We start from the raw sequence: 23910 nt of genomic DNA, 5'->3' as shown, positions 1-23910 counted from the left end.
CCAACTCTAGGGGCGGCTCCTACTCGTGCATTTCAAATGCCACTGCACGCAGTTGGATAGCACTACAACCAATCAGAGCGATGCACAAGTGACGTAAGCCCCGTTCGTTTAGCGAACAGCTGTTAAACTGTTCAATTAAACGTTTGCCGTTGTCGGTCGGCAAAACAGAACATTCCACTTACTTGCTAGTGAAAGCTATGAGTCCCGTCTTCCAATTCGTTAAGGGTCGAGGCCAAAGCAGTCTCAAACTCACACAACATATCCGCAGCCATCTTTGATGTTTACTATCACAGCTTCGACGTCGCATGCACGTCACTGTCGTCATCCGGTTACGTCCTCCCCAGAGCACCATATAAAGGGCTCTGGCGCGCCCATATTAGATAGAACCAATTGAAACGTTATACCAGATTTCTGGTAGTCTTGATAAGCTTCAACGGAGCGTCTCCAGACCAACACGCGCAGCAAATTTAATTTGCCAGCGCCTAGTGGCAGGTCTGGGAATGCCAGGCTAGTACAATTGTGTATCTGGAATGAATTTTAGATCTTTTAGTCCATCTCATGAAAAATGGGAGCAAAAACAAAAGTGTTGCGTTTATATTTTTGTTGAGTGTACTATATGTCAGCTATTAATCCTAGTGTTGTTGATACGTTGACCGTACCAAATTAGCCCAAATGTTGGCTTTGTTGACTGCATTTATGTAGCTGTAGAGGTTGAATGATTATATTCCACAGTTTAAAATGGGCCATATTTATCACTTTTTTAATGTTAGCTCCCACATTATGCTACATTTATAAGTCTTAAAATGGCATCTTCAAGCTCACGTTGCTCCTAATGAGCGTTAATGGGAGTTGCATTTATTATGTGGTGACAATGAAATCATGGAGCTGAAAGCACCACATGCTTCCTTGTCTTTTTTTAAACACAACACTAATCTGTTGTTCGTGTAGATTAAAAAAAAACATATGGAAGTCACCATCACGTATACAGCTGCGACAGGTTCTGAGAAGCATTTCACACTCTACCTGGCTCTAGCAAATTGCAATTCATCCTGTGAGGAGGGTGTCAGTTTTCTATGACCTTCCACAATACAGCTATTCCCATTTCGACCTGCCTGTCAGAAGGTTTTTTTTCTGCCAGCCTCTCTGATACTTTGGGGAGGAACTTTGATTTATTTGCTGTGTACACTCTTTCCTTGCGACACCTACCTTTTTAGCGGATAAAACCAAACTGTGGCAGTCCCTCATCAGCAGGACATCCAATAGAGGCTGTTATAGCCTGTAGACTCAAACACAAATGATACATCTCTATCTCTATAGCCGAGATGAAATTGGGCCAAACTTGCATGAAATGCATCTGCTCCTAGTTGAGAAATGTAACGAAATGAGAAAGAACACAGCTTACCGTTACACGAAGATTTTTGCTTCCTTTCACACAAAATGACCCCCTTTAGTGGTTTATGGCAAACCTTAGAGCCTTAACTTGACAAATTATTTACAGCTGTTTGCATTAGATGTAGACTGATTGATTGAGTCACTCTGTGTCGATCAATACCTCTGAGGTAATACAGACACAGTGTCTGCATTCTTTTCTCTTTTTAGGTGACTTTGGTGCATCTTGGGAATGTTAAGAGCAAAACGTTTAAACACATTTTGAGTTTGATAAGATGTGGGATGTATGACATTCAGTATGCCTTACTCGTTTTAACCGTGAGCTCTATAGTGTCGTTCCAGTCTTTCATGCAAATTGCTTGTACTAGATTATAGCTGCTGATTTTGTTTTTGATCCCTCATAATTAGATCACACAGCGGTATTGCTCTTTTATGTGTTTTAATAGGTTTTGGGACAGCTGTGGAGTTGGTTGGCACAGAGGCATAGCTATATCAGATGGTGACTGCACAGATACTGTACATTTATTATCTGCTTTGTTCTCAAAAGGGAAATTTTTGCTTTTACTTCTCTTAGATTATGTATAGATTCCTTGGACATAATTCCATAGGAAGCCTGATTTCCCAGTTCTAAACAAATAGCCAGAGCTGATTCCCATTTTATCCAAAGAATGAATCCTGACTCTGTGTCCTTTAGAAATAGGAGGGGCAATCTCTTTTGTCAGCACAAAGTATTGAATTTATTGTTTGTTTGTTTGTTTGTTTGTTTGTTTGTTTGTTTGTTTGTTTGTTTGTTTGTTTGTTTCTAGCACAGGCCTTCTCCTTTCCATCACCCCTATAGCCTCTGGCTTGTATCTTGTTTTTAGCTGTAATGTCTTAGCTTGAGCTCGGGGAGCGCCGAGGGCTTAAGGGGCTCAACATCACTGGAGTTAGCGAGGCCATGGATACCAAAACATCTTTGGGGGAGCTTATGAAATAGACTTTTCAACCTGCTTTTGGAAATCAGTACGTCTCGGCAAACTAGCAAGAGCCTCTGTTTCCCATTCTGCCTGATTGAGAGGCAACTTGGCCCAATACATGCAGCATGTTGAGGGCCTGTTTTTGGAATCTGTAGGCTGTCTTTTTGGTAAACAGCAGACCAATAAAAATACAAACTAATACTGAATTCCTTCTAGCAATTAAACCTCTCTATCCCTCTCATTTCCATATTTCCCTCTGTGCCATTTGAATGATTTGTTAGATTTTGAAATTAATTTCCCATGCTATTCACAACAACTGTGAATTGTATACAATTTTTTTTGTCCCATCAATTGTTTGTAATCTTTCCAACTATTCATTACACGTTCTTCTTTCATGTCTTAGGATGTTGGGAGGCTGAGAAGAATGGAGGCTGTACCTAAGCTGCGTGCCTAGCCTACCCATGGGTAACTGATGGGAACATTGCTGGATGGAGGCCAAGACACTGGATGGCGAAGACGAGGAAGCGCGCCGTATTGCGGATCACTTGAGTTGTTTGTTCTCTTTCTCACCCGATCCAAAGTAGATGCAAAGTAGTCTGCGACGTGGCTCGTCTGTTCACTCTGTCACCTGACGCCCATGGAGAGATGGCAAAAAGAATCAGGATAGGCAGTCGAGGCTGAATAAACTATTTTGCTGCATGTGGGAGTTGCATTCTCATTTCTGCAAATTTTAGGGGGATAATAAAATAACTGCAACACTTTATAGCATTTCCTCCTCACAAGCTCTGTTTTATTCACATGAATTACAGACCCCAAAGAAAGCCAGTAGTTGTAGATAGGAACCATCATGGGCAAGTGTAAAGTAAAGGCTACGCTGTTAATGTTGTTAGCTGGGTTGGTGCTATCGGGAATAGCTTTGGAATATGAGGGGGTTCCTGGTCAGTGGACTCGCTACGGCCAGTGGGATGCAAAAGCGACAGGCGAGCTCAGCTTTATTCTGAAAACCAACGTCAGCAAAGCCCTGGTGCTCTATTTGGACGACGGAGGGAACTGCGACTTCCTGGAGCTTTTGATCGCAGATGGGAGGCTCCAGATGCGCTTCACCATCCACTGCGTCGAACCCGCCGCCCTGTACACGGAGACGCGTATCAGCGACCAGCGCTGGCACAGGGTCCTCTTGACCCGCAATTATAGGGAAACCAGGCTGGTGGTGGACAACGAGGAAAAGGTGGCCGAGGTGAAGTCCAAGAGGAAAGAGATGGTGGTGGCCAGCGACCTCTACGTCGGTGGAATCTCGCCTGACGTGCGTCTCTCCGCCCTGACGTCCAGCACTGCTAAATACGAGCCGCCGTTCCAGGGCTTCATAGCCAATCTGAAACTGGGGGAAGCGTTACCGCTCCTGTTGGACGGGCAAGCTGTTCACAGTGATTTGGAGTATATATGTGCCACACACTCGCCATGCAGCAACAAAGGCCTGTGCTCTGTCAGCCAAGGAGAGATCCTCTGTGACTGTATCAACACCAGCTACAGGGGCAGGTACTGCCATGAAGGTGAGAACAATACCATCCATGTCTTTGCAGCAAAATTAAGTTGTAGCATTAATATTTAAAAATTTGGCGATGTATGATTTGGACAGAAACACACTATTTACAAGTTAAATGTGTTGGTTTATATAGACTTGAGATGGAGGCATGTTGATGTTTATATTGTGTTCCTGAATAGCAGCCACTGGGGTTTACAGCTACAGGATCATGTGTAATGCCAAATGAAATGAGTGCAAATACAATGTAGTGCCACAGTGGTACGAGGAAAGAAGAGTCTGTGCAGAGCAGAAATATAAATTAAAAATCCCTTAGTGAAGTGAATTATACAGAAGCATATACCTAGTGTTTGCTAACATTAGCCTCCATAAGTAAATGCCATACCTGTCCATTTATTTATTTCACCGTTACTTTTGGTCACACAAGTGCACGTTGTAAATGTACAAGTTGTGAAGGGCCATGCAACTTTGAAATTAAATAACGCTCTTTGGCTCTTGAAAATGTTTGCCACCCTTATGATAAGCATTAGCCAATAAATGGTTAAAATGTATTTTTAAGATCCCATTCTAAGTATATGGTCTGAACCCTCATTGAGCACAAAGAAAAATCAATAAAGCCCACTTATCCGGGTTAAAGTATACTACAGCAGTACATAAAGGCTGCTTGGGTGTGTTTGAGTCCAGCTCTCTTAGCAATTATCTTCACAAGTCATAGAGGATAACTGCTTCCTAATGTGACAGATGTCTGCATGCTTTCAACATTTTTACAGGCTGCCAAATAGATGCTCCTTATTACTTATTGAAAAGAAAGAAAAAAAAGAAAGAAGTGTTTCATCAAACATATTTTCCTCTTTGACAAAAGACTTCAGCTTTCCCTGTTATTATAATAACACATGTTTAGATTGAAAGCTGTGCAGCCTTCTCCCACAAGGTCAGGGGTCATGGGAGGTGACCTTCCTGGCTGAGTAAGGCTGTCAAAGGAGGGTCCTTGCAGGTCTTCCCTAATTTATACAGTGGACTGTATAAACCATTTAACCGCTAAGAGTTTTTAATGACCACCTGCAGTTGTTTCTTTAGGTATGCAGCAAGGTGATAACATAATATTGGAGTGGATATTAGTGAATGGGGCTTGTGAATATCAGAATACATAGAATTGCCCCCCCCCCCCCCCCCCCCGGTCTGGTTCTGTTGGAAGACGTCCAACTTGCATCGGGCTGTGACTCTATCTGTGATTATATGTCATAGATAAACGGACTATTTATGTGCTGCAATGGCCGCTATTATTATCAGTGATATAAATGCTACAGCTATACTATCGGAGCAAATGACCAACCCCACAGGCTCTGGATGATGCATGCATTCTCAAACTGCACACCATGGTATGTAAAGAAGCTGAGAGGTTTAGCAGAATGTGAAAAAAATGTAATATCAGTTTCAGTTTAGATAAAGATAGCATCCTGATAGCAGCCAAATACTGCAATTAATCAACATTAAAAATGTCTGTTTTTCTTTACTCTCCTGCAGCTGTCCAAAGAGAGGTGGAAGGTAAGAAAATGCATTGTATAATGAGCATAATGATGAGCGTAATTTGTTTTTTTTTCTCCCTGATGCTCCCATTTGTGAAAGCCTATTACGGCAGCATCAGAGTGTGAGAGTGTGTTCGCTTATTATCAGCTTGTTATTGTCAGTTTGGACTGCAGTTCTGACATCCAACAAATTATGCTGAAAGGAGATATACTATCACTGGTCACAAGGTCACTGAGGAAAACGCGATTAATGTGCTGAATACTCATTGTATATGTAATCATTGTGCTCAAGGTGACTGGAGAGGTCTGCAGAGTATGTGGGTGTCGCACAATATGGGTAGCATAATATAATGCATCACAAAGAAAACGACTCCACAGAGATGCTTTGTTTTATGATTTATAACCTCTGAGTTTTTCCTCTCTCTCTTCAGTGCATATTTCCTCATTTAGACTACTGTTTAATATTAAGATTTACTAAGTCATTGTGCCATAATATGCCATTATGCTCCAAGGTATATACTGTATATATACACAGTATGTGGACCAACTTCAAACATGATGGCATAAATCCTCTAGCGTGACATGGCCCATTACTGAGGCCTTGACATTCATCAAATTGTAATACTGTTTGCGCAGCGATATTTTTTCATAGGTGCATTTTAAATGATTTTCTTGAGGGGAACAAATCTCCCCAGGCTGGGAAAGAGACATCCCTCTCGTTGCAGGGGGGCATTTAAACTGACCATAATTACACAGGATTGGTTTATAATGAGGTGCTCATACTGAACGTGAAAATTAAGATTGAAGGTGAGGTGGAAGATTTGTTTAGTCGGCATCAGAGCGAGGCATCCATCCTCCTCAGTAAGGACTGCTGGTTCTGGTGAAAGGGCAGCCAACAGGCTCAGGAGACCAGCGCAAGGTGCACTGAACCCCTGCACATTATAAATCACTGCTACGGATTCAAAATGCACCGACCCATCCACACCTGCTCTCCCAAATCCTGCAGCTGAGACTTACTTTGCAGTGTGACAGCAAAATAGACTGAAGACTTCAAAATGTTATTGTCTTCATATGTAGTGACTGTGAGGAGCACAAGTAGAAAAGGCACGAGTGTAGAATGACATATTCATTGACACTGGTATAACTAATGTTAGATGTAATACGATACATGTTTTGGTGTAAATTCTCAATGCTGCATAAAACAGCACATAAGTCAGACCTAGTGACTGCAATGTGGTTGTACGCTTTAGTTATAGTTAAAAGGTTTTCGTCTCCATGCTTTATACAAAAACATGCATTAATCATTCTTAATAAGAGCAAAGATGGCATGGCACTGCTCACTGCAAGAAAGGCAGGCATTTTAAAATGACATGCTGCAAAGAGAGCACATCAGAATGTTGATTGGATTAACGTTTGACATGGAGACAATCCCCAATGCAGAATCTATGAAAACAACACTGACAACAGCAAAATCGCACAGAGCAGAAGCCTTTTTTTTCTCTCCCCTTCACACTCCATGTGCAATTCGGCAGCAAGTCTTTGTTGTCCTTGCAACGACGGAAATAGACAAATCTATGGGTTAGCTAAATCGCTTCCTCCCCCCAGAGATGGCTAAGATGGTAACCCATATGCTATATTTGGTTTTGTGCGTTCTAAGTGGTGCAGGAGATATCTTTTATTTGTCTAAGGAACTGCTTTAGGGCAGAGAAAGGCTTATTCACAGCAGGTGAATCTTCCGAGTTGTTCATCTACAGTGTGCAGCACGTGGGCTCCCATCGATCTCAGCGGACAAAAGGCCATGGTGGGACACGCTCTAACGCCAAAAGAGTGCCGCATCCTCTGATGTTTTGTGTGCAAAAAAAAAAAACAGGTCTGTGGACGACAGATAAGGACAGTCACATCACAAGGCAGACGCAGAACAGAGAGAAATCTCTCAAACGTATAGGAAAAAAACTTAAACTGAACACACATGCCAAATATGAATCCATTGTCATTATTTTTACTTTCTCATTAGATTCTTCAGATTTGTAAGCTCAGTGATTACACCCTAAGAACTACAGGGTTGACAAAGCAAGCATATAAATATTCTGAATAAAGGATGTAGCTGGCCCCGATGGGCTTGCATTTATTAGCAGCAATGACCTTGGTCTAATCCCTCATTACAACAAGCTCCATTATACAGTACTTCTCATGGAAAAACGTATTCTTATTCTGATGCAACGGCTCTTTCTTCTCAGATGCGATAATTAATGTCACAACAATGACTCAGAGGTCCTTAACAACTGCAATTGTAAATTGACTGTGTTTGATTAAAGTTTCTTAGAGTGCAGTGTTTGACTTTGTCAGGAGTACTTCGAAAAGTTCATAAAGTCAAGCAATTAGCATTTACAAAAATAAGAGGAAATTAAATCCAGAAGGTATTTTTATTTTGTATTAGGGTTCAAACCTTCAAATAAATGATACTAGTTTATATCAGTGACTTTACTATGAAAAAATATATGTAGTTTTAATAGGTGAAAAAACATTTACCAAAGGATAAAATCAGTAAAAATAAAAAAGAAGGCAAATTGAAGAAGAGTATAGGAGTATTTCTGATAAAAAAAAAATAAAAAAAAACATGCCTGTTAATATGTAGTTTTATGTTGTACCTTAAATAAAATATATATTTTTCAGGAAAAAGTGAGCTGGCATAGCAGCACTTCTGAGAATATTATAAATGTGTTGTCCTAATTTGCTTACTTTACTTACGCCGGATTCTGTGGGTTCAAGCGTTGCTTGTTCAGGTTCATCAATAAAGGGTGAGTGGCCGGAAATGCAAAACAGTTAAAGTTTTTTTTTTTAAATGTCGATTCATGAGGATTCACTCAAATTCAGCAGATAGATGAGTATAGGCATGGACACAGTAAGCACAGCACACCCATTACATTACTAATACAATCCCCTGTGAAATGTCAGGATAAAATGAGCATTAACATCACATCTACAAGGTAAATTAGTCAATTAACACATTCCAAACAGCGCTGACTTGAACTGTGGGCTTTTGACAGACTTACTATTCATTACATAATGCAATATTGTTGGATAATAACTCTATAAAAAGGATCTAAAAGCAACAAGCAAACATGTTAAGAAAGTGAGCTTTTATACATGTTTGTGTTCCCCTAAACTGGTCTAATATGGTTAAGGCTACCGCTACTTTAAAAAATAGATTACTGGTAGGAAGGGAGGGGGTTTATTTTCACACATGCTTTCCTCTCTATAGGCCTAGCCGGTTATCTTTGCATTTCCGCACACTGAGATTTTGATGTAAGGCTCAGCCGAGTAGGATGAGCCTATGCAATCGGTGCCCCTATATACGAAGGCAGCAACGACACCACTCCTCTGCATCCACTTTTACCGACTCCTCCAATGACAACTATTGTCTAAGATCATTTAGTAAGCTCTGTTGTTAAGTGCTGCCTGCCCTGTCCGGGTTTGGTCACCAGCCTCCGTGTCTATTAGTAGTAGTTTTTCTCTCCCCAGTTCTCGAATGAAATTAAATGTCTGCAAGTGGAGTCATCACAGCTGAGAATTCTTTGGGGTCGAAGCTCCTTTCTCCAGCTCCACAGAAATCCCCGCACTGGGCATTCCCCAGTTAATAAGACGATGGCCTCTGGCTTTAAGACTGCTGCTTCTTCATATTAGTTGGATAAAAGGAAACCTATACCCCTCCGCCTCCTCACTTGAACCAAATGAATGGAGAGGGATTTTAACAGATATTCCTCCTGCCGTCCTGGCCGGTGGCTTCTTATAGGCCGACGCCACTGGGTGTGTCTTTCTTTGTCACTGGTAATGATAAACAAGCCTGCCTTCTGGCCCCTTGTTGCTATACTGTCATAGCTCTGCTGAGGGATGTGCTTTGGCTCTTGTAGCAGAGTATACAGGCGCCTCAAGAAGACAAGTTCAAGTGCACTCAGATCTCAGTACATCTGGTAAGAATAGGGTGATAGGTGATGAGTGGAAGGCGACGCTACACTGGTTGTGCCATTTGTATGTACATAGGAGGTTTAACGATATATTGATTAATTGCCAAAATATTGCATTGAAGCAACATTGTGTTAAATGGGCATATGATATTGTCTCATATCGATCACAGGCCCCTGAATTGAATATCGTATCGTTATGCAATGAATCAATCTAATATTGTAATGAAACCAGCGATTTACACCCCTAATGTACATAGGCGTGTCATGTGAGATGCACACGCACAGTGTAGGTAGACACTGCAACTCTTTGTCTGTGATGTGGACAGAGTTATTGTTGAATCCTGTCTAAGCAATGACACACTATCAAAAGCCTACATGTTGGCAGTCACATACCCTGTCTCCCTTCCAGGGTAATCGTGTCCTTTTCACACCAAGAGTTGCAGCATGAACAACAACCTTGATCAATGGCATGTGTGAAAGAGATTTGTGCAACTATGCCCCAACCTGCCCCCTAATAGTTTTTTTTTTTTTTACTTCATCACTGAACTGGGACTCGAACTGTGAGCAAGAGACTTGCCTTTTGAGTCTTGGAGTGCTGAGCACTGATGAGAGCTGTTTGTGTTGGCCGGTACAGTGGGGGCTCATGTGCTCAGCAGAAGTGTTTGCATTGTGTTATCCCCAATCTCCTTTTTGGCAGGAGGAGCAGGTGAGGTAGGCCATGTCATTTCTGGCTGACCTTTTGAGTTATTTGTCTGTTTCTCTGCGTCTGCGCTTAGCACAGGACTAAGGATTGAGAGACTTAAACTTGCGGTGTGTACACACACAAAAAGAATAAAAATATTTGGTTGACGCAGTATGTGCAGGCCAACAAGCTGGACTTTTATATACCGTCAACTCTGACTGCTGTCAGCAATAACATGTGATTAATAGGTTGCAGCTATCTCAATTTGCTTCCATACATTTATTGTTGTCTTACTTTAGCGTTTTAGTTTTGTTTTTTTCAATATTATTAGCGAGAGTATTGCAATGATGTTATCAACAGCAGTTATTTATAGTAGGATTATACTGCCTGTGTTTCTGTATAAAAGTGTTACACCATTAAGTATTGTATGTGTTAGCCTGTCTATTGTGCTACGCTAACCCCTCCGCCTTGTATTTGACTATAGTTTCCAGTCAGTCAGTCTTAAACCCAGTGCAGTATTGGATTGCGATTTGGGTTTTTTATTCTTTTTTTTCATCAGAATTCAAAGGTAAGGTGTGGCAGATCATTAATAGCTGACCTGTTACATAATGTTTGTTATGTCATTGAATGAGTGTTCAACCCCCTAAACCTATTGAGTGCAATTAGTTGGCGGGTCAACTAAAAAGTCACTAAAGATTTCGTCAGTGGATAAGGAATGGTGTCATTGCTGCCCTTTTTATTAAACGTTGCCGTATTGAATGTTAAATTGGCTCCTCTGGATTTAACACTTACATGCAAGTAGCAGTGTGTAGAGACAAGTGGCTAAGCCTGTAGTGCCCTGTTAGAGATCACAGAACTAGCGTTACCAAATGCAACTTTGTTTCACATAAGGTGTCTACGACATAAAGAAGGATTAAGGTATATCTGATACATCTCGAACACTGTCTGCATCAAGTAAACATACAGTATGTGTTCCATTTAGAAAAAAGCATCTGAGTGAGCAACTACCTAACAGGGTTGCACCGATCAAGATGTTTTTTTTCTTTCCTTGCCTTCCCCCTCCCCCCTTGAGATGTTTGTCTGTTTTGAGTTTTAATTTCCCCTTTATATTTTAGTTTGAACTTTGACATCCGTACCTCCCCCAGGATGTCTGTCACAAACTGCAGTCCAACATTGTGACAATGCTTCTGTTCTCCCAAACCTCTTTATGAACTTCCTGTTTTTCCGTATCCTTTTTTCTGTTCTTTCCCTCAAGGTCTGGCGCACCTGATGTTAAACCGCCAAGGTATGGGGTCTATTGGTTTGCTTTTCCTTTCCAGCCACCTGGTCACATCATTTTCCCCCTTCCCAAAATCATTTTAGTTTAACTGTGCTGCACTAATATTTCCTCTCCTTTTTCCATATACTTGCCTATTCGTTTTTTGCTTCCTGTCATGTTATGCTCACTACTCACTCAATTCTTGTCCGTCAAACCCTTGTCCTGACCACTGACTGAGCTACTGGAACTTCACCTTTGACCTCTGCAGTTTTTCGCCAAGGTAATGCATCTATGCTCACAGCATCTCTTCGGTTTGGTTTTATGGTGTTTTCAAAGGAAATAAAAAGGTGTCGCGAATAAAAGATAAAGAAATCCAATGCCAAAGATTTCTTTCATGTCCGCACAAAGGTATTATTGACATTTCCTGTAAGAAAAATTAGAAGCAAAAACCTAATACATTAGTAATTAAAAGAGAGCGGTGATATCTCAACTGTGTGATCAGTGGGTTGTTTATGATCACTGATCAGTGGGTGGCAAAGAACATTCCCTTCAAATGATTTCTACATTGCAGCAGTGCTGATGTGTTGAATATTCATGGAGGCGCAGATTTGAGAAAATACATTTCAAATTACTGATGGATGAGATATTTTTACATAGGAGGCTCTTGCAGTAAACAATTAAGAGCCATAGAGAAACATTACTCCGATGTCCCAATTTTGTTCAGAAAAAAAACATAGTCATGCACGCAAGGCTAGGATATATTATATGCACACTCTGAACTCAATTGATACCAAGAACTGAGCTACTGTGACGTAAAAAAGAAAAAAAGTTAATAGTCTGTACATGAAGTCTGCTGTATTTGTGCTTTATATGTTCTGCCATGTGTTGTGAGATTCAGATTAGAGTCACCATCCTGTCTCCATGGCAATCAGTGTTGTCTCTAAACATACACCCTTGGCTTCGACGACCCACTCTAACAGTACACTGCTCAAGTTTCCTTTTTGCTGAGGTTAGATCTTGATGATCTAGAGAGGAGATATTTTCTTGGTTGAATCTTGACAAAAGAAACATTTTACACAGTGTGCTATAGAGGACTGACTAGAACAAAAAGGGCATTTTCGTTTGCTTATCCGTATACAGCTGCTGTATAAGAGGCCCTTTTTTACAGGTTCATAGACAACTACAATAGTATATGTATGTCATTGCAATAAGACATCATTTTATTACAAGCACTCTGAGGATGTAAAATCATCATCTTTGAAGTATGTTATTCCCACTCCCATGGAAAACAAAGCGGTGGAGATGAACAAAAGAGTGGCAGTACCCTGGGTGTTCACAAATATAGTTTCTGGTGTAGAACTGATAACACTAATATTGAGGTCATTTAAAGTAGATGAAAAGGCTTAAGCGAATACTTCACAGTATGATAACACAGCTTTTCAGCCACTATAAATGGTGTAGCTCGAGGCTGTACATAACTGTGACATTATAGATTAGGGTCTGGATTCTTTGGTTACTCCCTTTGGGAAAAACTTGTTCTTGTAGAGAAGCAGTAATCATTCTTTACAAGGCCAAAAGATAATGTTCAATTTACGCCCCTGCTTTAATTGATGGCTCTGACGAGGGAGCAATTGGATAAACTGTATGCTGCTTCTGCCTCAACAATGATTAACATTGTCTGCCATGTTTGAACCATGCCGCTTTATCAAATATGTTGTTAGGAATACAGTAGGTGTGTACTAAAGGCCAAACCATGAAGTGATTATTCAAAAGATAAAAGCCTAAATGTAGTAGATCCATTTCATGCATCAATGAGGAGAAGTTGGTATTTAATTGTGCAATGAAGATTTAAAGAAATGCAGTAGGCCCCAAGCAATACCCAGGCGCAGCACAGCACAGCAGCAATAAGTATGAAAGTACTGTGCATCTGATATCATGGGATATACATGAGACATCAAAGTTTTATTCAGCCATTTCATTTTATGGCAAATATTTGTTATTTACTTTGACTGTTCCAGCTTTAGCCTAAGGGGATACCCACTACTAATTTATAATCTAACACCACAGTTGTCAGTTTTAGAGAAGATTCCCACAGACTAGTGTATATACAGTATTAATTAAAAGCTTTTAGCACACTTCATGAAGTTCAGGAGTGGCTGCTTGTGTATGTGCTTCAGTCTCAGAACTATTTGCTAATGTGTGCACACAATATACTGTAAATTGTGAGATTATTCAGGAACAGGTGTAGCTCACTGACCACCTGTGCTTATGCACGTCCCTGTCTCCTGACCAACTATGCCCTTCATGCCCATTGCCACAGCCAGCAACTGATTCCACACCCGACCAGGAGAGGAAGTCAGCAACTGCCATCTGTGCCCCGGGCTTTTGGACCACTTTGAAATGAATCATCTATAAATCTTAATAATAATGAGTCACCGAAGTGTTGCTGCAGCCACGGCATCAATGTGTAATTGTAACAGAGACTGTACCGGGTGTGCTGATAGGAAGTAAAGGCAGATAATGTGTTCTCACCTGATGGCAAATCCCTCTTCCTCTGAAGTGTTTGATGTGCATCACACTGTGAAAGTTGCCAGCTAATGTAAAGCTCTGGGCAGTACCTTTTACAGATTATCCTTTTTGGACATGGACATAGAGGCAACACCAGCTGCTATCAGCTATTTTAAAAGCTAACTCGTCCAAAGTTGCAAGTGGCACCCATGATGGGGTAGCTCCCTTAATATTTCGAAGCTGCACACTTTATTGGATTGGCCATGGAGCAGTGCCTCAAGGACTCACCAGTATTTGTATCCTGAATTTAGAGGGACTTATTACGGTTTCAAACCACAGGCTGCGAGAATTGGGGATTGGATGATGTACAGTGTAGTATCACAGAGGGGGGAGGGAGAGGTAGCAAAAAGAAGCAACACGTGACAATGAGAAGAAATGCAGGAGATATGAAGAGATTGTTGGGGCTGCCGTTCTATTCCGCTGAGCCTCCTTTTTCTGCTGATATGGGTAGGTGCAGTTGTCTTATACTGTAGCTGCAGCCAAGGTATGCGGTTGATGGCTCCGACCCAAGTCAGATGCAAACCGCATGAAGTACTAAACTGCTCCTGCAGCATCTCTGAGCTGCTGTACTCTGACTGCAACCAGTGTCTCTGGTGGCATTTCCTCTGAGTTCCTGCCAAAGTCTATCTGCTGTCAGAGCAAACACAGCCTGTATTGCCTTCTCCACACGCTGATAAACACTGTGGCTGCCTGCTGCAGACAATGGCACACCTCCTTGGTAAGCAGGAAAAGCAAAGATATGGCCTCTGCCTTTCTTACCACCCACATGCTTCCATTGATCCCTTAACGAGGGCTTCCGGGCCATCTGCGGTGAAGTCTTTATTATAGAAAGCTGTCAGTGACAGGATATTACGCAAATCCTTGTGTATAAGGGGGGGCTGATCTCTTGTAAGAAAACCTTCAAAAACGTAAAATGAAATGGAAGCTGTGCCAATGGGGGGGATCAACTGGACACGTGGGCATATGTTTTTTTTCAACCTGGAGACGACACCAACAGTTTCCGTCACCATATTCATTCTGTTCCTGCATTTAGGATTATATTTCACCTACAACAATAGTCAATACAACAATAGTCAATGCCAAACGCCTTCACATTTAAGCTCAATAACAATAGCGTAATGGGTTGCTGTCTGCTGAGTAGTTGAGTTAACTACAGCGCTCAAACAAGAGACTAATGGGACCAATGATCCTGCCGGCTTAAATTGGCCCTGGAGTTCAGAAGCTGGCATTTACTGTACAAGCAAACACAGGCTAAGGGACGGCTTATCCGTCTTGCTTGAAACAGCTTGCTCAGTAGCTTCGAGAGGGCTGTATCTTACAAGTAAGCAAAGGAAGGGGTGTCTACACTGGCTTCAAAAAACCCATTCAAGTGTTCAAAAATGGGGTTATCCCAGGGTTAACATTAGCCCTGTGGTTCAATGTAGAACCATGGTTAAATCTGAAAAGTAACAAATGACGTAGCAAAATAAAATACGTGTTTTATTGTTATTTTTACAAAAGGGACAAGATAAATCTGGCAAAACTAGACTGCAAAACCACAATACAACAATAAAGCAAAACTGACTGACTTTTCCCACTATGGTGTGTAGAGACTTTGCTGCTGTCTCCACTCAGGTTGCTGCATGTCCAATATTTATAACTTGCTCTTCAATTGTTTCCACTTCCCAAATTCATAGCTTGTTCTGTTCACGTCTTCCCATGAGTAAGGTGTGTATGTATACAACTGTAGTTTTATCTATCCATCTATTTATCTGTCTGCTGTATCTATCAAACTGTCTACGAAAGGTATACAAGGCATTGGTTTATTTTTCATCCATTCAAAATCTTGTCATTTTGAAAGAGAGCATTCGAACATTGGGAAGAATCCAAGCAAATCAGAAGACCGTGTCCTGTATATGGCTCAATGATTTATAGCATCCTTGTTGACTGAGCTGTAATATCGAGAATTATTTTGCGGTGTAGAGATGTGATGATGTGGAATTCCTAGAAATTATGAAACTGACAAAAAAAACGTCTGCTCTGGTGAAATCTGAAAACTGCTTTCACTGTAGCAGTTGGGGAAAATGTTTGAGCCATCAGATTTTCCTGTACATTTCACACACTCGCTGGAAACTCTTTGGAGTGCAGAAAGGAATTAGACACGATTAGCCAAGCCTGACACATTTATATTGTTTAATTTTTTTTTACGTTACTCTTAAATAGAGGCTAAGGCTGGCATTATTGTATGCTTTTCCTATTATCAACACATCTTAAAAATAATGATAATAATGCGTCAGTCCTTCTCTCAATATATCTCCTAGCCTGTGGCACTCAGCTACAAGCCCATGTTTTCTACGTTTGATATCAATATTTTCAGACCAGTCACAAATATACATTTTTCCCTCATTAAAAGACCAAATAATTTCCTCAGATTTTCTTAAATTAAAAAATATATAAAGTAAGCCGTTGTAACACTGTAGAGGCCTGGGGAACAAAGGTACACGCTACATTAGGCTTTGGCGACATAGACAGTACTTGCTTGTAGCAGAATCAGTTTTTTGCTGGTTTTGTACGTTTCATGAGATTTGTTGATGATAAGAAAAATATAGAATATCATTTAATGTAGAACATGCAGAGATATGGGATCTGCCCTTGACAATAACTCATCCATCAGAATATACTGTTTTTGGCATAAGTATTTAACTCCAAAAGCATGCAAGTGGTCTCATCAGTTTAGTTTTCGTGATTGTGTAACATTCTAAGATCTTTCTCCTCCCCTCTCAGGGCAGGAGGAGTCAGTAGCCACCTTCAAAGGCAACGAGTTCTTCAGCTACAACCTGTCCCAGACTCCCATTCAGAGCAGTTTGGATGAGATCACGCTGTCCTTCCGTACCCGGCAGAGGAACGGCCTGCTGCTTCACACAGGGCGTTCAGCTGATTATGTCAACCTTTCCCTGAGGAACGGGGCGCTATGGCTGGTCATTAACCTGGGCTCCGGTGCTTTCGAGGCCCTGGTGGAACCTGCCAGTGGGAAGTTCGACGACTACGTCTGGCACGATGTTCGAGTGACACGCAACCGCCGCCAGGTGTGTATGAAAAACCGCTTGCCTGTGTACCTGTCTGTGATGATTTCAGTTCATTGTTTAATATTTCTGCTCCGCTCCATGTTCCTTCTTTCTGATGGATATTACAAGCTCATATTAGGTCATCGCCCCCTTTCTCATGAAATAGATTGCTTTTGTGAAAATCACTGAATCCTTTTATAATCAGGCAACCTGCAATTTTTTTTCTGTCCCCCAAAAGATTGCTGTAGAGGTCTTTTTACCTCATCGAAGGAAAGGCTGAACACATAGCAATATCCATCATGTTCGTGTATCCTGCAGTGCTAATGAAATCTCTGGAGCCTGGTCTTTTTTTATACTTTTAGATTTTTTATTTTTTTTTAGATTTGAACAAACTCCACTTAAACAAAAAGTTAGACCTTTTTCGTGGCTTAAGGCATCGATGCAACTCTGCTGCAGTATGAGAGAGGTCATGCAGGGCTTTTTTATAATGAAAACAGCCATGGCATGTGTCCGATATTGTTCTGCTGCACCTACCTTCCTGTACTCCAGCCAAGTGCAAATCGACCCCAAGGTTTCATATTCATTAGTTTGTCCATTGGAAAAAGTTCAGTGCTGAATTCCCAAACTAATTTACAAACTGCCAGGATGTGTCTTTTTTATTGAATGTTACCCTGCTGGCAATCTCATTTGACTGCAGTCATTCTACAATTAGCCCCATCATACGGTACCTTAAAGCTCCACTGATCATTGTTTTTTATATCAACACTCAATAAATGTGTAATGTGGAGAGTGTAATGTGTAACTTTCAGCAATAAACCCATAGGAAATTACCCATTTCTGCAGGTTTATGGAGTGTTTTAAAAGCTTGCAACTTTTTTCAGGTGGCAAAGTCGCAAATGCAGCTATAACACTATTCCCAATGCTGATGTTAATCTTTTTCTGGTGTAGACTACAAACAATTGTTTGCTAACAACTGAGCTTTAACAACTTACTTGTCTGTTTATCGTGGGGTTCTGTTCCCTACTTATTTAATACTAAACCTACATTAACTGATTTTTTTGGCTCCTTTGGGAGACTTAAAGTGATATGGAAAACCTGTTAGCAAACACTTGCATATTTACACATCCAGCAACTGTTCAGGAACACTATGATTCTTTAGGATAATATTTACTCTCTCGTATCGCAGTTTTTTTTATTTATTATTATTGTTGGCCATTTGAAATGGGTAAGAAATAGCATAAAGTTGACTCATAAACAGAGACTGTAATATTTATATACACAATACATTTTAAATTTTTTATCAATTGAATATTAATTGAACTACACACACAACTAGTTACAAATTAACGTAAAAATATACAGTATGTATGTATGCAAATTAGGGCTGTCAAGCGATTGCAAAAATTAATCTAATTAATTACAGGCTCTGTGATTAATTAATCTAAATTAATCGAATACTTATATGACACTTTTATACCTGTTTATAAACAGCTGTATAGCCTACTACTGTTTGTTTCTCTCTCTCTCTCTCTCTCTATCTCTCTTTCTCTCTCTATCTCTCTCTCGCGCGCGCTCGCTCTCCGTCTTTCGTAACTTCTGTCTCCTCCCCTCAGCCAGCTTTATACATGAACTAGCGCCGAATTTTCTCAAAAAAACAAGCAGACTAAATGACTTTCCATCTCCCACAACAGACAGCGCTGCACTGCCACCATTTCGTAGCCTACTCATTGGCAAAAATATTGACACACCGACACATATACACACACACACACCGACACACATACACACACACACACACACACACACACACACACTCGTTTAAATGCGAGACAGCTAGCAAACAAAATTGGAGGAAGATTGAGAGATAGGCCTGCTGTTTTGAACCTAGCCTACATTGTTGCACCCACTAAATCAATAATGCACGGACACTGCGGAGAATTAAGTAAGATGTCTTCCTACCTTCATGTTTATTTGCCGAAGCATCCCATAAACCGTCCATATAGCCCTCGAGTCGGCCCCTTTCCCCTGCTTCACTCTTTGCATTTCTCCCTTTTACCCGCGCGCCCGGCCCGGCAACATGGACATATAAAAGCTACAGGTGCAGCGCACCACTTTTGCACCGGGTCAAAGGGCATTATAGAATTGCGATTAATCTGCGTTAATTTTTTTAATCGCGTTAATTTTTCTGTGATTAATTAATCGAAATTAACGCGTTAATTTGACAGCCCTAATGCAAATATGAATGATTGAAAGACACCGTACACTACATAAAGCAGTGAATGATATGTTGGCAAGATAGATTCAATGGAAATCATGATCAATGAAATGAACTCACTGATCAAACCGTTTCTATATTGATGGGATACTTCTAACCTACATCCATACAGGTGATACTCGTATTATTAGAATATTATGGAAAATTAATTGGAATTGAGGCAGTAATGCATGCAAAAGGCGCCCAAACCAAGTACTGAGTACATATGGATGATTATAATTTATTGAGGGCTGACATTTCTGTATTTAAAATACATTTTTTATTGATTTCATTTAATATTAAAATTTGCTGAGATTTTGAATTTGGGATTTTTCATAAGCTGTTAGCTATAATAATCAAAATTATAACAAATAAAGGCTTGAAATATCTCACTTTGCAAGTTATGAGTCTATATAATATATTAGCTTCACCTTTTAAGTAAAATCTATCTATAAAGCAAGAAACGTCTGTCTGTGTGCCTGTCTGTGTGTCTGTGGCTCGCATATCTCTCTAAGTTTTAGTCAGATCGGCATGAGCTTCCGGATATTGCTTGCAGACAGCACGAAGGTGTGCATCCTTAATTGTGAAGTTTTTAGAAGTACGAAGGTGTGCATCCTTCATGCTTCATTGTGAAGTTTTTAGAAGTACGTGCGCACACTGAAGGCCACAGTGAGCACAGTGAGAACGGAGCATGAAGTAGTTTCTAGCTAAACCCCGTCTCCCTCTGATTTGATTGGCCGCTGCGACCAAAGCATGAATTTACAAACGGGACACACACAGAAGACCGACGTAGCCTGGTGTTACTTTCTCATTCAATGCACCAACTTTCCAACCAAAACGTTCTTAAACCTTTCCACAGACATCACCAACTTCTCAAACCTGTCCGCTTTAGTGTAAAAGATCGCATGTTACGCTATTTTCACTGTAATAGAGTTAATGTAGGCCTATAGTTAAACACTGCCGCGGCAGTGATGCTAATTTCAGTTAGCATGTCAATAGCGGTTTCCATTCAAACTAGCACGGTCTCGGATAGCTCTGCTATCGGTGAATGTAAACATGATCGCTTACACAGAATGTTTTAAATTCAGTAGAAACACCTAAACGAGCTAAAGACTATGTAAGATGCAAAAATGCCCTTAATTTTGTTTGCAAAGATCAATGCTGCTGCCTTCAAGCTGCAATTACGTACCAATGAAAAAAAATGTCACCTGCTTTGCCCATAAAGAATAGAGGATTATATGGCGCAAACATCCATCCAGCCATTTCAATGACTGTGTGACACTGCCTATGTGTAGGCTACATCTGTTTATGTGTCCCACTTTGATAGACGGGTTATATTTAAGCATGCATAAGCTACCACTTCCTACGGGCAGTGCACTAGTTACTGAAATAAATTAACTTTTGCACGATATTCTAATTTTTCGAGTTTCACCTGTATGCCATAACAGCTCTCTGTCTGTTGTTTTTCTCAGCAGGCAGGCAGGATGATCTTACATAATGATAGCATTTGTCAAATATTTGTTGAATTCACAGCTTTCATGTTTGAGCTTACACGCCTTCTGGACTGCTGGAGGACAACAAACACAACCCATGATAAATCTATACACCGTAGCACTGGGCACACATTCAGGGAAGGAAGTCATTCACTGCTACACATGTTGGCTTGTTGTCAAGGCTCAGGCTGATAGATAGCATCATTCACATATGTCGTCATGACCATTGAGGTTACACATACAATAATGTGTGTGTGTGTGTGTGTGTGTGTGTGTGTGTGTGCGCGTGTTTATATATAAATGCATAGCAAATTAATAATATTGAAGTAATTCTGGGTCTCTATCAAAAGGAATGTGAATTTGTTATGTCCATGAGGGGCATTAAAGGAGGGGGAGATAGGCACACGCTTCTCTCTGTGTTATTCAGAATTGGCATTTTTCCTTTGATATGCTATGATTAATTCACCCATCCACCGATTATATATATATAAATATATCTGTTAAACATAAGAACAGGTTTTTAAAGTTTTTGCAAACATAATAAAATGAGAGCTATATAAATACTATATGTTTTCCTATACTTTATCATGCTTGCAAAAACGTGTTTGCAAAAACAAAAACTAGATTATTGGATATGTTTTAACAGTTCAAGTTAGGTTTTCTAATGTGCCTGCTTCAAGATTGTAAAATAAACATATATCTATTGGAGAACACATAATGTCAATTATTTCCTTTGTTCTTCCATCCCTAAGTTCACAAGCAGCACTTCATGTTTTACAGAGCTGCATCTTGGAGTTGTGATAGTGGCCTTTTGAAGGGGTCAGTGCGGATAGGTGCTAGAGGCATTTGATCGTAAATTGGCCAGTTGTCACTTATCATTCTTATGGCATCCTCCTTGAGTCCGACTCCTGCAGGACCAATTCTGTACCCATGGGTCTTGTAAACAGGATGGTAAATGAAATTTTCCTCATGTGGCGTCTCTTTGGAAATTCTAGTCGCCAATGCTGCAACTGTCAGACAGCATTTTGGCCACTAATATCAGTTCTAGAAAAAAGAGAGTGCTATCTCTCTCATCACATCTTTATCAGATTACTGATGATGCCAACGTTTAAACGTCACAGCTGTGCTTCATGATTATTTCTGGAGCATTTACTCAGTGTGCCGGCATGTTTTTGTTTAGACTTGCTTTGGCCATTGCGCTTGGCATCTATTGGAAGTGTGTACAATATGTTAAGGGCCCACAAATTGTATCAACTCAAGAAAAGGTCTTTTGAGGTGTCATGCAATATTCATATCTTAGAAGAGCATTTACGGAATCTGCAGGAGACAAGTACAACAGGATGGCTATGGATCATTTCTCACACTATTCTGAAACCTAAAGGAAATTGAGCTCCTGAAGGCAAAAGGGGTCCTAGCAATTTTGTGCCAAATGAAGTAATCACTTTTAAAATTGACCAGATCCATAACTAAACTAACTAAACGTTCCCCCTAATCAGCTTTTTCCATGTGCAATGCATTTAAATTTTTAATTTCCTGCTAGAATAGGAATGAATTTGTTTCTAACTCTCTCATTGCCAACAATATATTCTGAACGTGTCACATTAACGTGCATATAAAGTTGCATACCCCCCTCCACATCTATTTCCTTACCCTGGCTTCCAGGGGGAGCGGCAATTCAATGCTTACAATGTCACTTATGCTTTCAGCCGTGCATTTGATCCCTGTGTAAATGGCTTTCCCCTCAGATAAATTACCTCGCTGACATATAGATAGGGAGAACTGTAACTCCCCAAGAGAGTGCTGCTGGAAACATTTTATTAGATCCGGTGGTGTTTTTCAGGCAAGGACTCCTCCTCTTACTATCTCCCTCTCCATTTGTCTTCTCACTTACTGTCGTAGGCAAACTCACTGGTGCTCATTTTCTCTCCTTTCTGACCCTTATCAATGATGCATCCCCCTATTTGTGGGCCTGAACAGCACATACTCTCTCTCACTCTCTCTCTCTCTCACTCTCACTCACTCACTCACACACACACACACACACCTACACACACACACACACACACACACACACACACACACACACCTACACACACACACACACACACACACTCTCACCCACACACACACACACACACACACACACACACACACCTACACACACACACACACACACACACACACACACACACACACACACACACACACACACACGCACATTATCTGTTGCTGGTCCTCTCTAACACTGCACTCAATTTCTCTACAACTCCTGAGCTCCTCTAATGGAGCCTGAATATTATCTGTTGTGTGTCTCTAACTTGATAATGTGTTTGTCTAATCGAGTAATTACCTTAGAACACATTCATCCCTTACCTCTGGTTTTTGGAATGTTGCTAAAGTAACTGTCTGGGGATACGGCGTTACAACCAATATTGGAAACTGGTCATGCCTTTCTAGATGTTCTGAGGTGAAAGAGAATACACCATCAATCAGTTTCCAGACATGAAAGCACTTTAGGTCTCTGAAGTTTCTCGTTGTGCAGTATCCTCAACCCACAGTCAAGCCCTGCTATTGTCCACCGACAATGCCAAAGATACTGAAGGCTTTACCACTAGATGGATACAAATCAATACCTGCCAGTAGCAGAGAACGGAGATGCAGGAGACCTTGTTTTCGAAGACCTGACACCTGGACATAACATGTCAGGACATTCTTTTTGTCTCTTATCCATAGACAGATTATGAGATAATGGGGCCTTGGGCACAAACTCTTAAAGGGCCCCCCACTCCTCCCTATCCAGTCAGGTACACTGACTTTTCCACACAGATACATACAATTAATGGCAAAAACATATAAAGGAAGTCAGTGTTTCCTACAGGATTTTGGGATACTGTTGGAGGGACCCTGTACCTTTTTGGGGGGTCCAGGGGCATACCCCCTGGAATTTTTTTTACCTTTTTAAAGTACAATGCATCAATCTGGTGCACTTTGAGAGGACATTTTAGAGGCTATATCAAATCCTGAGATGCAGAAGGAACATTATTTTTCAGATTTTTCTTAATCAGGCAGCACTCTTTACTCTGCAACTGTAAAAACAGTACAGTAGATTGGTCTGCAGACCCATGTTCTATGATGGAGGGGCCCATTTCAACAGATAAAGGGTAGATAGCTACTTTTTATGAACAATTTAGAATTCACACATAAAAAGCTTATTTCTGTATGTGTGAGGGGGCCT

At 40.7% G+C, this 23910-nt stretch overlaps 1 protein-coding gene across 1 annotated transcript in view; it reads left to right on the top strand.

Annotated features, from left to right (window-relative positions):
* Nucleotides 1–3192: 3192 nt before the first annotated feature.
* The window catches only part of LOC307260310 (neurexin-2-like), a gene marked incomplete at both ends in the record, with an annotated part of 96358 nt that continues 75640 nt past the window's right edge, over nucleotides 3193–23910 (top strand). Inside the window, 5 exons of the mRNA XM_080040512.1 lie at nucleotides 3193–3895; nucleotides 5410–5430; nucleotides 11314–11343; nucleotides 11585–11596; nucleotides 16648–16949. Of these exons, the coding sequence (XP_079896638.1) occupies nucleotides 3193–3895; nucleotides 5410–5430; nucleotides 11314–11343; nucleotides 11585–11596; nucleotides 16648–16949 (1068 nt within the window). The remainder of the gene's footprint in view (nucleotides 3896–5409; nucleotides 5431–11313; nucleotides 11344–11584; nucleotides 11597–16647; nucleotides 16950–23910) is intronic.

Source organism: Ammodytes marinus, assembly GCF_949987685.1.
Source record: "Ammodytes marinus genome assembly, chromosome: 14".
Taxonomy (NCBI): Eukaryota; Metazoa; Chordata; class Actinopteri; order Uranoscopiformes; family Ammodytidae; genus Ammodytes; species Ammodytes marinus.
This window is presented reverse-complemented; position numbering and strand designations above follow the sequence as displayed.